Genomic DNA, 11,124 nt, shown 5'->3' with positions numbered 1-11,124 from the left:
TCCACAAGGGGTGTGTAGGAAAGAGAGGTCGATACCCTTTTGTTGTGACACTCAGGTCACAAGGGAAGAGATCCAAGAAGTCACAAGAAGAAGCCTCCCAGATTGCACAGCTTTGGAAAACACATCGGCACTGCCCCCTCCCCAGAACTTGGCCAAGAGGAAGAATCAGGCACTTGAGTGTTTGGGAGTGGGGAGCTCCGGGTGTGGGGGAGCAGCCCTAGTCTGGGACGGTGAAGGGCAGGGTGCTGATGATGTCCCCGGTCTCCGTAACGATGGCATCATACACCCAGCGCCGGTTGCAGCGGCACTCGGGCCCGCACTTGTTGGAGTTGCACTTGGGACAGGGGTAGAAGCAGCCCAGACAGTTCTTCTCCAGGCAGTCACAGAGGTCTGCATCATTGCAGATCAGCTTGCCACTCTTGTCATACTTCCTCATGACTCTGCGGAGAGAAAGAAGGATATGTGAATGATGGGTGGGCCTTGGCCACTGCAGAGACACCACACCCCAGAGCTGACAAAAATAGTTGCAAAGAATTTTCAGGAGGGAAATCCAACCAAGGGGAACTTCCCAGGGCAGCCACACTTCCCAGACTTGTTCCCAGTCATCAAGAGGGACAACATGTACTCCAGCCAGAGGGGCAATGTATAGTCACAGAGGTTAATTAGAGTAGCTGATCAAAGTTCTTTCCTACAAATAAATGCCTCAGACTGTACTTAAAATGGGCCCAACAGAAATCTGGGGACGTGGCAGGCAGTGCCTTGCATGTGGCAGACCCTAACTGGATCCTGGTCTGCTCGGTCCCCAAGCATCATCGGGTGTGGTTCAGAAACTCCCCAAGTACTGACCAGTATGGCCCACCAATCCCCGACACTGTTGGGCCCAAAAAGCAACTTATCTTTGGGTTCAAATATTAAACCACCAGTCTGGTGGTGAACAGCTGGAATTCCTGAGCATTGTTTGGGAGGGCCCTGCTCTCCATAAAATATTGCTGGAATATTCCATAATAAAATACGCAGTTTTTCTTTAAAAAAAAGAAGAAGAAGAAGGGGGCCAGAGAGATAGTACAGCAGGCAGGGCACTTGCCATGCACACAGCTGACCTGGATTCTGTCCACTGTGCCCCATATGGTCCCCAAGCTCACCAGAAGTGATCCCTAGGCACAGAGTTAGAAGTAAACCCTGAGCACCACAGAGGATACCCCCCCCCCAAATCAAAATACCAACCAACAAACAAAACCGTCTCCTGATTTTAGCAATGGCACATGTGTTTGTACCCTCAAGCATATTCTCCTTCTGCAATTTGATTTTCTTTCTACCTTAGAACTTAAGATCATCCTTGGGGGTATATGAAGCTCTTCCCTATGACTTAGTCATTCCCCTTCTGGGCACTCACCTGAATAATACAAAAACACTGATCAAAAAGCTTTGTGCACCCCCAGTTCAATGCCACATTATTCAGAATAGCCAAGAGCTAGAGACAATCTATGTGTCTATCAACTAATGAATGGATAAATAAGATGTACTATGTACGTACAAGTGAACGCTACTTAGCTATAAAAATAAGACAAAACCCTCTCCTTTTCAGCAATATGGATGAACCTAAACATTATTATGCTTAAATAAATTGGAAAAATAGTGAAATAAATTGGAAAAATACACACTCATAGGTGGAATATAGGGAAACAAGCAATTAGAAGAGATAAAAAAACAAAATTAGCTTTAAAAAATCATAAGGAGTAAAGATCACATTCTTCTTCCTTGGACAGGTGTTCTTTTCTTTTATTTTCTTTGTATCATATGAATTTCTTTCTAACTGATGGTCAGTATAACAATCAATTAAAAACATGTTCTAGGCTGGAGGCAAAACCCTCATGAGGCCAATCCCAATTCAATCCCCAGCACTACATGGTCCCCCCAAGCACTGCCAGGAGTGATACCCAAGTACCTAGCTGGTAGTAGTCCCTGGGGAAACCACCAGGTGTGGTCCCAACCACTGTCCTCACTCCCACAAAAATCATGTCCTTCCAGTCTGGGGATGTAGCTCAGTGGTAGAGCACTTGTCCTGGGATGGATCTCCAGTACTGGAAAAAAATCTTTTAGGAGCCAGAGAAACAGAAATAGAAATAGAAATAGAAATACTAGTTACGGTGCTTGCCTTACATGCAATCAAGCTACATTCAACCCCGGCACCGCACATCATCCCCTAAGCACCACCAGGGATTATCTCAGAGGCAGAAGTAACCCCTGAGCACTGCAGGTGTGCCCTCCCCCCAAAAAAAACGCAATAAAAAATGTTTTAATACAATATTTTATAAAATATTATAATATGAAAGCATGACAAGCCAGCTGCCCTTTAGCAAACACAGATTTTCACAAACATTTTTCACTGAGTACATATTTGTCAGAAATTGTATAAAGCTGTGTTTATTAATCTGGGGGCATATGGCCTCTTGTGGATACAGGATACTCCCAAGGGTCCACATATAAAATTCCATCAATGAAGGGATAGTGGGAGACCAGATGGGCAACCAGTGAGATAGATGTGGGGGGGCACAGGAAGAAAAGAATTGAGCAGAGGATTATGATTGGAAAAAGGTTGAGAAACACTGGCCTAATGTATAAATCTCAGACAAGCTAGCCCGGAAAAGAAAGAATGTTCATCTCTCCTTGTTTTTCCACAGTGTAAACATATAAATTATCTATCTTTCCACTCCAGATAGGCACTCGGATTAATATGACTTCATTTTCTTTGCTTTCACAGTGATGGGCACCTCCCCTCTGTCTTGTGTAAAAGTGTTTCCAGGACAAACACACAGGAGCAGGGTAGGGCGTAAGGCACACTAGGAAAGCTAAACTGCTTTCAAACCATTGTACATTTTGGGGAGACAAAGCCAACAGAACAGTGGGTAAGGCACTTGTGCATGTGGCCAATCCGGGTACAATTCCCAGAATCCTATAAGGTCCCCTGAGCACCAATCAGGAATTATTACTGAGTGTAAAGCCAGGAGTAACCCCTGAGCATCTCTGGGTATGGTCCAAACCCAAACAAACAAAAATAGTTGTATATTTCACATTCCACGCAGGTCCTGCAGCTTCCTCACATCAACTCAACATCAGACTTGAAACCTTTGCCTGTCTGGGCAGCAAGACACCTTGCTCTACTATGCCGAGGTGGTACAGAATGCTGAAAGCTCATTAGCCATCTCACTGTGAAATGACATTCATTGTTTGGTTCATTCTCCTAATAGCTTGGCTGTTTCTTAAGGATTCTAGAGATTGGTGATGATTAAATTTTAACATAAAGAACTTCTTTCACTTTGTGATTTGTCTCTGGTTTTTGTTTTTTTGTTTTTTGGGTTTTTTTTTTTTTTGGCTTTTTGGGTCACAGCAGCAATGCTCAGGAATTACTCCTGATGGTGCTCAGGGGACAATATGGAATATGCCAGGGATCGAGCCTGGGTTGGCTGTGTGCAAGACAAAGGCCCTTCCCACTGTAGTATCTCTCCCGCCCCATGTCTCTCACTTTTTTGTATTGCACACAGGGCATAAATTCTTTTTTTTTTATGTAGGAGTATTGCCGTTTATTCAGCCACTGATTAGCTGATTGAACTGAGCATGAACTCCACCTTACTTTTTTTTTCCACAGTTTTATTTATTTATTTTTCATCTTATATTTATTCATTGAATCACTGTGGGAAAAGTTACTAAGCTTTCAGGTTTAAGTCTTGGTCATACAATGATCAAATACCTGTCCCTTCACCAGTACTCACATTTTACCACCAAGAACCCCAATATACCCCCCACCCTACCCAGTGCCTGTGAGGTAGATGATTTCTACTTAACTCTTCTCTACATTGGTTACATTCATCATTTCGACAAAAGATGTACCATTATTGTTTAGAATTTCCCCCCCAACAAGCAGAACTGCCGAAAGGGCATTGTGAAATACTTTGTTTTCTATAGCTGGTTATGAGAATCATATAATGTTGTGCGGCTGCTATTGTGGCTACGCAATTTTAGATTTCTTCAAAGAGCCAGATAATTTAGAGATTGGTTTCTGTGCGTCTGGTGTTATGGTTGTGCTGGAGAACCGCTTGTGGGGGGTAACTCAGGACCTCGGTAGGTCTGAGGAGGCGGCCACCTTGTTGCCGGGGGAGAAAGGCAGAACGAAGCAACAGCCCTTCCCTCTGGGGAGGCATGGCACCGTAGTTTAACGCATGGTTCATTCACTTTTCTGCCGCAAGCTGCCAGGCTCTGGATTAAGTCCTTTTGCCTCTGGAGCCATGTCTGTGCCGGAGAGCCGCTAGTGGGGGGCAACTCCTGACCTCGGTAGGGCATGAAGGACGAGCCGGTACCAACCCCTTTCTCATCAGACTGCAGTAGGGCATAAATTCTTAATTGTAGTACATTCTAGTTTATCCACCTTTCTTTTGTGGTTTGCTTAGTTTATGCTTCAGATGAACCAAAATCAACAAAGGTAATAATGTCTGTGATGGTTTCATACCTAAATCCATTATCATAGTCATGATTTCTCCTCCAGATGATATATCCTTTTTAATTTTAACCACAGTTAATACTAACACCACTATTCATTATCCTACTCGAGAGATTTCTGAAGCTGTTTTATTTTTAAATGGTTTTGGTCTGAGATTACTATGCAAGGATGTAAGGAGGGGCCAGATAAGGAGGAAATGAGAAAGGATACAGATATAATGCAACTGACCTATCATACAAACCCTCATAGCATACAGGCAAATCAGTTCACTGTGCAGGAGGTATGACAATAGGAAAATCCATGGTCCATCATATGCATATGTGATCTGACTGGTCATGGGCTACATATGACGTGCTTAGTATGTAACCAATCAGATAGCAGAAACAGCACGGGAGGGGGGTGTGGGCGGTAATATGAAACCTATATAAACCCAGGTCATTGCATAGGAGAGAAGTATGAAGAGGAGTGGAAGAAGTGAGACAAGAAGAGAGATAGAACTCGGCTCTTTTTGGAACCTGTTTTTTCTTTTTTTTTTTCCTCCGGGATCCCGCACCCTCCATGTGTTCTTTCTCTTATGCTTAAGGCTTCAAAGATGGCGCTGGGGGGCGGGCTGTGGGCGTGACTTCCGGAATCAGAGGTTACCTGGGAGGTGTAGTCCGGCAGATTTGAGAAAAAGTCCTCGTTCCCGCATACTCGAGCTGTGTTTGTAGAGGCTTCTGGTCACCGGGGTTCCATCTGGGGGAGGCGGGATGCGGCACCTACTCCATCTGGAACTTGCGGGTGAACTCGGCTCTTTTTGGAACCTGTTTTTTCTTTTTTTTTTTCCTCCGGGATCCCGCACCCTCCATGTGTTCTTTCTCTTATGCTTAAGGCTTCAAAGATGGCGCTGGGGGGCGGGCTGTGGGCGTGACTTCCGGAATCGAGTATGCGGGAACGAGGACTTTTTCTCAAAACCGCGCGGCCGCTTATGCGGCCGCGCGACATCTCTCTATATACAAAGTGATCAATGAGAAGTAAACCACCCAATCTTTCTCCCTGAAAGTCAGAGTTAAATTTGGAGCACGGCCACAGCCCCAGAAACACAAGGACTTAATGCAGAACCCAGCAGCTTAGAGCAGAAAAGTGAAAGGACTATGCGTTAATCCAGGCCATCAAGTCTGCCGGAGGGGAAAGGGTGTTGCCCCATTCGCCCTCTCTTCTCTGGAAAGAAGGATGGCGGCCGCATGGGAGCCTTGTGGACAGCAGGTATGAGCCGGGGGTGTGGGGGCGACTAAAACCTCATGGGAAGGGGGGCGTTCCGGTCCGTCCTTCACGCCCTACCGAGGTCACCAGTTGCCCCCCACGAGTGGCTCTCCAGCACGGCCACAGCCCCAGAAGCACAGGGCTTAATGCAGAACCCAGCAGCTTGGAGCAGAAAAGTGAAAGGACTATGCGTTAATCCAGGCAATCATTTCTGCCCAGAGGGGAAAGGGTGTTGCTCCCTTCCGCCCTCCTCCCTCTGGAAAGAAAGATGGCGGCCACATGGGAGCCTTGTGGACAGCAGGTATGAGCCGGGGGTGTGGGGGCGACTAAAACCTCATGGGAAGGGGGGCGTTCCGGTCCGTCCTTCACGCCCTACCGAGGTCACCAGTTGCCCCCCACGAGCGGCTCTCCAGCACAGCCACGGCCCCAGAAGCACAAGGACTTAATGCAGAACCCAGCAGCTTGGAGCAGAAAAGTGAACGGACTATGCATTGATCCAGGCCATCAAGTCTGCCGGAGGGGAAAGGGTGTTGCCCCATTCGCCCTCTCCTCTCTGGAAAGAAAGATGGCGGCCACATGGGAGCCTTGTGGACAGCAGGTATGAGCCGGGGGAGTGGGGGCGACTAAAACCTCATGGGTCGGGGGGCGTTCCGGTCCGTCCTTCACGCCCTACCGAGGTCACAAGTCGCCCCCCGCGAGCGGCTCTCCAGCACGGCCATGGCCCCAGAAGCACAAGGACTTAATGCAGAACCCAGCGGCTTGGAGCAGAAAAGTGAACGGACTATGCGTTGATCAAGCCCATCAAGTCTGCCGGAGGGGAAAGGGTGTTGCCCCATTCGCCCTCTCCTCTCTGGAAAGAAAGATGGCGGCCACATGGGAGCCTTGTGGACAGCAGGTATGAGCCGGGAGTGTGGGGGCGACTAAAACCTCATGGGAAGGGGGGCGTTTCGCTCCGCCCTTCACGCCCTACCGAGGCCACCAGTTGCCCCCCACGAGCGGCTCTCCAGCACGGCCACGACTCCAGAACACAGAAACCAATTTCTTAACTATCTGACTTTCAGTAGAAATACTTCCAGGGTCAATAGGTAAAATAGCAGAAATCCAAAACCAACATTTAATTCTTGAACCCAGCTGTAGAAAGCAAATCACTTCACAATGCTTTTTCAGCATGTCTGATTTGGGGGGGGGGGTAAACTCTAAATAATAGTGGTGAATCTTTTATTGAAACAATCTAATCAAAGCGGATAGAGTGTTAACTAGAATTCATCTGCCTCACAGGGACGGGGAGGGGTGGGGGGTGGGGTTTTATTGGGGTTCTTCATGGGAAAAAATAAGTATTGGTAAAGGGAAATGTGTTTGATATTTGCATGACTGAGACATAAACCTGAAAGCTTTGTAACCTTTCCCACAGTGATTCAATAAATAAATAAAAAAAAAAAATAGAAAAAAAAAAAAAAAAAGAAGAGAGATAGAGCAGCTAGGGTCGCTCTCTCAGACCAGAGGCTGCTGCTGCTGCTGCTGCTGCTGCTGCTGCTGCTGCTGCTGCTGCTGAATTCACTAGAGTCGCCAGCAGAGATGTACCTGTATGAGCTATAAGATAAAGTGCTATGGGGCTGGAGAGATAGTTTAGGAGTTAAAGCTCTTGCCTCACAAACAGGCAACTCCGATTTAATCCCTGACACCCAATGGTTCCCTGTGTATCACCAGAGCAAACTCAAAGCACAATGCCAAGACTTTGTGAACCTCAAGCCCCCAAATTTTAAAATAAAAATTAAAAACTGTAACAATGAGGACATCTGGAGGTACATCTACTAATCTTACACATAGTTCACAAGAACTCTAAGTCAAATCCACTGTCACAAGATTACAGACTATCTTTCAAACTTGCTAAATTCCAGATGCCTGGGGTGGTATTGTGCTTTTGAGAACATATTTTTTTTTTAATCACAAAAGAAGTGACCTTGAATTGCTTCCTCAAGAACTCAAACATGTTATGTAAACCCACAAATCAAATATAATAAATCATAATCTTACTTGTATTTCACAGAAAAATATTCATTCATCTTTGACATCCGTGCTTTCTTTATCTGCTGTCTTGTTTCAGGATTAAAGTCAGCCACCTGTGGTCCAGGATTTTGAAATGCCAGACATCTTAACTGCCGCTCGATTTGTTGCTATGAAACAAATAAAACGTATTCATAGTAAAAATAAGATTTTTCTTTTAAGTTATACTGCATCAAAAAAATTTTCTATCACTTTTACCTTCATGACAAGAAAACATAGATGTTTTACCCAGGGAAATAGTTCAATCTGATTAAGTTTCAAAGATAATTGAAATAAAAAAGTAGGCCTTATTTCTGAATTAAGAAATATATAATACGAAAAACAATCAGGTAGGATATATATCTGTATAAAGCTGTGAAAGGACAAAGACAAGGTAATATATAGTTGTTAGCTAAAGAAGCAGGTAAGGACACTGAGAGATAGCTTAGTGGGCTGAATCTAGGCTTTGTGTGCAGGAGGCTCAGAAATGATTCCAGATTCCCTAGACCACCACCAGGAGTGACCCTGGAGCACAGAGCTGGGAATAGTTCCCCAAAGCTGGGTGTGAGCCAAAATCAAAAATAAAAGCAAAGCCAGGTAAACTGTGATGTAGGTTCTCCAGTCCAAACACTTCCTTTCAGAGCAAAGGGTCACGTCTGAACTCAGGACCCTGATGTGTGAATCCCTCAGCTCTGAGGAATGAATATACCCAGGAGGGATTCACTCTCAGTGAATATCCGTAAAATGCCTTTCTTTCTAAAAGTTAGTGGAACATTTCCCAAAACTCTCTACTTGGAGGCATTTATAATTTGAAGTGATAGGGAATCCAATTGGGAAACCAAACAAAAAAGAGATCTCAGTGAACACTAAAACTTTTTTTGAGTGTGTAGCAAAAAGAAAAGTTTGGTGAGGTGAGGGCAGAAAAGTCTCCTTTAAAAAACTGTAGAGGGAAATAATCTGTGTGGCGCTCAACATGTGCAGAAGTCATAAAGGAAGCTCCGCTTCAACATTTAATGTATGTATTTTTGAAGATCTGATGTCACATCTAGCAGTGCTAAGGACAGTTTGGGGGAGAACTTGTAGAACCAAGGATTGAACCAAGGTCAGTCACAGGCAAGGCAAACGCCTCTCTAGCCCAGCATTCCATATTTTTATTACTAGAAAAAAATAAAAACAGACTTTCCAGATATAAAGAGAATCCAACAGGTGAACAAGGGGCCTATTGACTAAGAAATATTTTGTTTTTATTGTTGTTGTTGATGGTTTTCTCTGTAGGAGAGGAGAAAAAACTTTCATTGTAACCAATTAGTAACTTTCCTGTAGTTTGATTGGCTGACAAAAGGCAGGTTTTTCTGGGTTGGGAGATACAGTACAGATGTTACAAGTTTGCTTTGCCTGCAGCAGTCCTGCGCACCACCAGGTGTGGCTTCAACAATAACAACAATAATAATAAAGCAGTCAGAGCAACAGTTCATAGTACAGTGAATAGGGTGTTTGCCTTGCATATGTCCAACCTGGGTTCAATTCCAGGCATCCATATGCCTACGCCCACCCCAGGACCACCAGGAGTAATTCCTGAGCATAAAGCCAGGGGTAATCCCTGAGCATTGCCGGGTGTGGCCCAAAAACAAACAACAAAATTAAATCGGGTTTTTCTGCGGTTTTCTTCACTCCCTCAACCTCGACATGGAGAAGCACAGCTCCTTTCTGTGGGGTACAGACTTAGCATCTCATAAATGCCCAAGTTGACAACTCCCTAAATTTCATGGCATCAAAATATTCATATGCTGAGGTCTGGAACAATGATACAACAGGTAGGGCATTTTTCTTGCATGCAGTCAACCCAGGTTTGATCCTGGCACCCCCTTTAATCCCCTTAGTCCACCAGGAGTGATCCTAAGCACAGAGCCAGGAATAAACCCCAACCACCACCAGGTGTGTCCCCAAAACAACAAATAATCATATGCCATACCAACTGCTTTTGTCCAATTTGATAGCTTTTTTCAGGAGAACTTTGATCAGTTTGGTTCTCTTGAAGTGAATTGTGTTTTTCTGCTGGTTCACTCATTTTTTGATCCCTAGTGAAAAAAGAAAAGAAAAGTCAGACTATAATAACATCTATCTCCAGTGAAGCAAGCCTAGGCTCTCCTGCTTTCTCCCCACATCTCACCTGATTTCCAAGTAAAATTTCCTGAGGCTGGAGAGAGAGAGCTAAAGGGGCTTGGAGCACACACGCTCTGCATAAAGGAGGCCTGGGTTCAATGCCCGCAACACATGGCCCCTTGCACCTAACTCCTGTCCCTGGTTCACCAGACCCTTTCCTGCTACACTTCCCTTCCACATGAGATGAGTGCTCCATGAACTGATGTGTACACCATTTACAATAGGAAGGGGTGGACTGGGCCATACAGCAGTGTTCAGGGCTTACTTTTAGCTCTATGCTCAAGGATCACTCCTGGCAGTGTTCAGGGGGCTATATGGGATGCCAGGGATGTAACTGAGCCTGCCGTGTGCAAGGTTAAGTGCACTATCTGCTATACCATCTCTTCAGTCCCTAAACCTTTTACATCTCTTAGTATTGTAATCTGAGCTGGAGCCAATACCCTGGGACCGGGCTGCTTAGGGGGAACAGGAACTCTCCCCACTAAATACCTCCCCTGAGACATATGCAGGGTTCACTGCCCCAGTCACACTGTGAAAACCTGTGATCTATGATCAGAGATCTGCCCCCACCCCCACTGCTTCCAAAAGTCCAGATCCTGTCACTCACATTTTCTAACAAAAGTATAATACAAGCTACGCTTAGAAGTCATCGATGATCCACAAAACTTCACTGCTAAAGTGCCCATAATTTGGCCAGGGATATAGCTCAATGGACTGGAACATGTTCTTTACATGCAGTAACCCCAGATATAATCCCAGAACATGGTCCCAGCGGAACCCAGAGCATGGCTGGGTTAGCCCTCCCCCCACCCAAACAATTTTAATGAAATAATTCAAATGCTTGTAATCACCAGAAAGGACAGGTTGAAAGTAGGTAAAGGGGTATACCTGATAACCTCCAGTATCTGTACTGCAAACCATAAAGCCCAAAAGGAAAGAGAAAGAGAACGAGTGAGAGAAAGAGAGAGAGAGAGAGAGAGAGAGAGAGAGAATGCCCACCATAGAGGCAGAGTATGTAGGAGGACAGGAGTTGTGGGGAAGAAACTGGGAGGGAAACTGCCCACCACCACCTCCAATTTCCAAATAAGGTGAGCAAGGGACCTTGGTTTCTCTTTCCTAACATTACTGGCATTGGTTCTTTGTTCCCATTGTCTGTTACACAGAGTCCACCCAGAAGATGA

At 45.3% G+C, this 11,124-nt stretch overlaps 1 protein-coding gene across 1 annotated transcript in view; it reads right to left on the bottom strand.

The window, feature by feature from the left end:
• Positions 1-217: 217 nt before the first annotated feature.
• ARL14EPL (ADP ribosylation factor like GTPase 14 effector protein like) overlaps positions 218-11,124 on the bottom strand; it is a 32,501-nt gene continuing 21,594 nt past the window's right edge. Inside the window, exons 2-4 of the mRNA XM_056124714.1 lie at positions 9,753-9,858; positions 7,772-7,911; positions 218-440 (exon numbers count right to left, since the gene is read on the bottom strand). Coding sequence (XP_055980689.1) covers positions 218-440; positions 7,772-7,911; positions 9,753-9,858 — 469 coding nt within the window. The remainder of the gene's footprint in view (positions 441-7,771; positions 7,912-9,752; positions 9,859-11,124) is intronic.

The sequence above is a fragment of the Sorex fumeus genome, unplaced genomic scaffold (assembly GCF_029834395.1).
Source record: "Sorex fumeus unplaced genomic scaffold, SorFum_2.1 ptg000051l, whole genome shotgun sequence".
In the NCBI taxonomy this organism is placed as follows: domain Eukaryota; kingdom Metazoa; phylum Chordata; class Mammalia; order Eulipotyphla; family Soricidae; genus Sorex; species Sorex fumeus.
The sequence above is the reverse complement of the archived record's forward strand: the minus strand, read 5'-3'. Positions and strand labels throughout refer to the sequence as shown.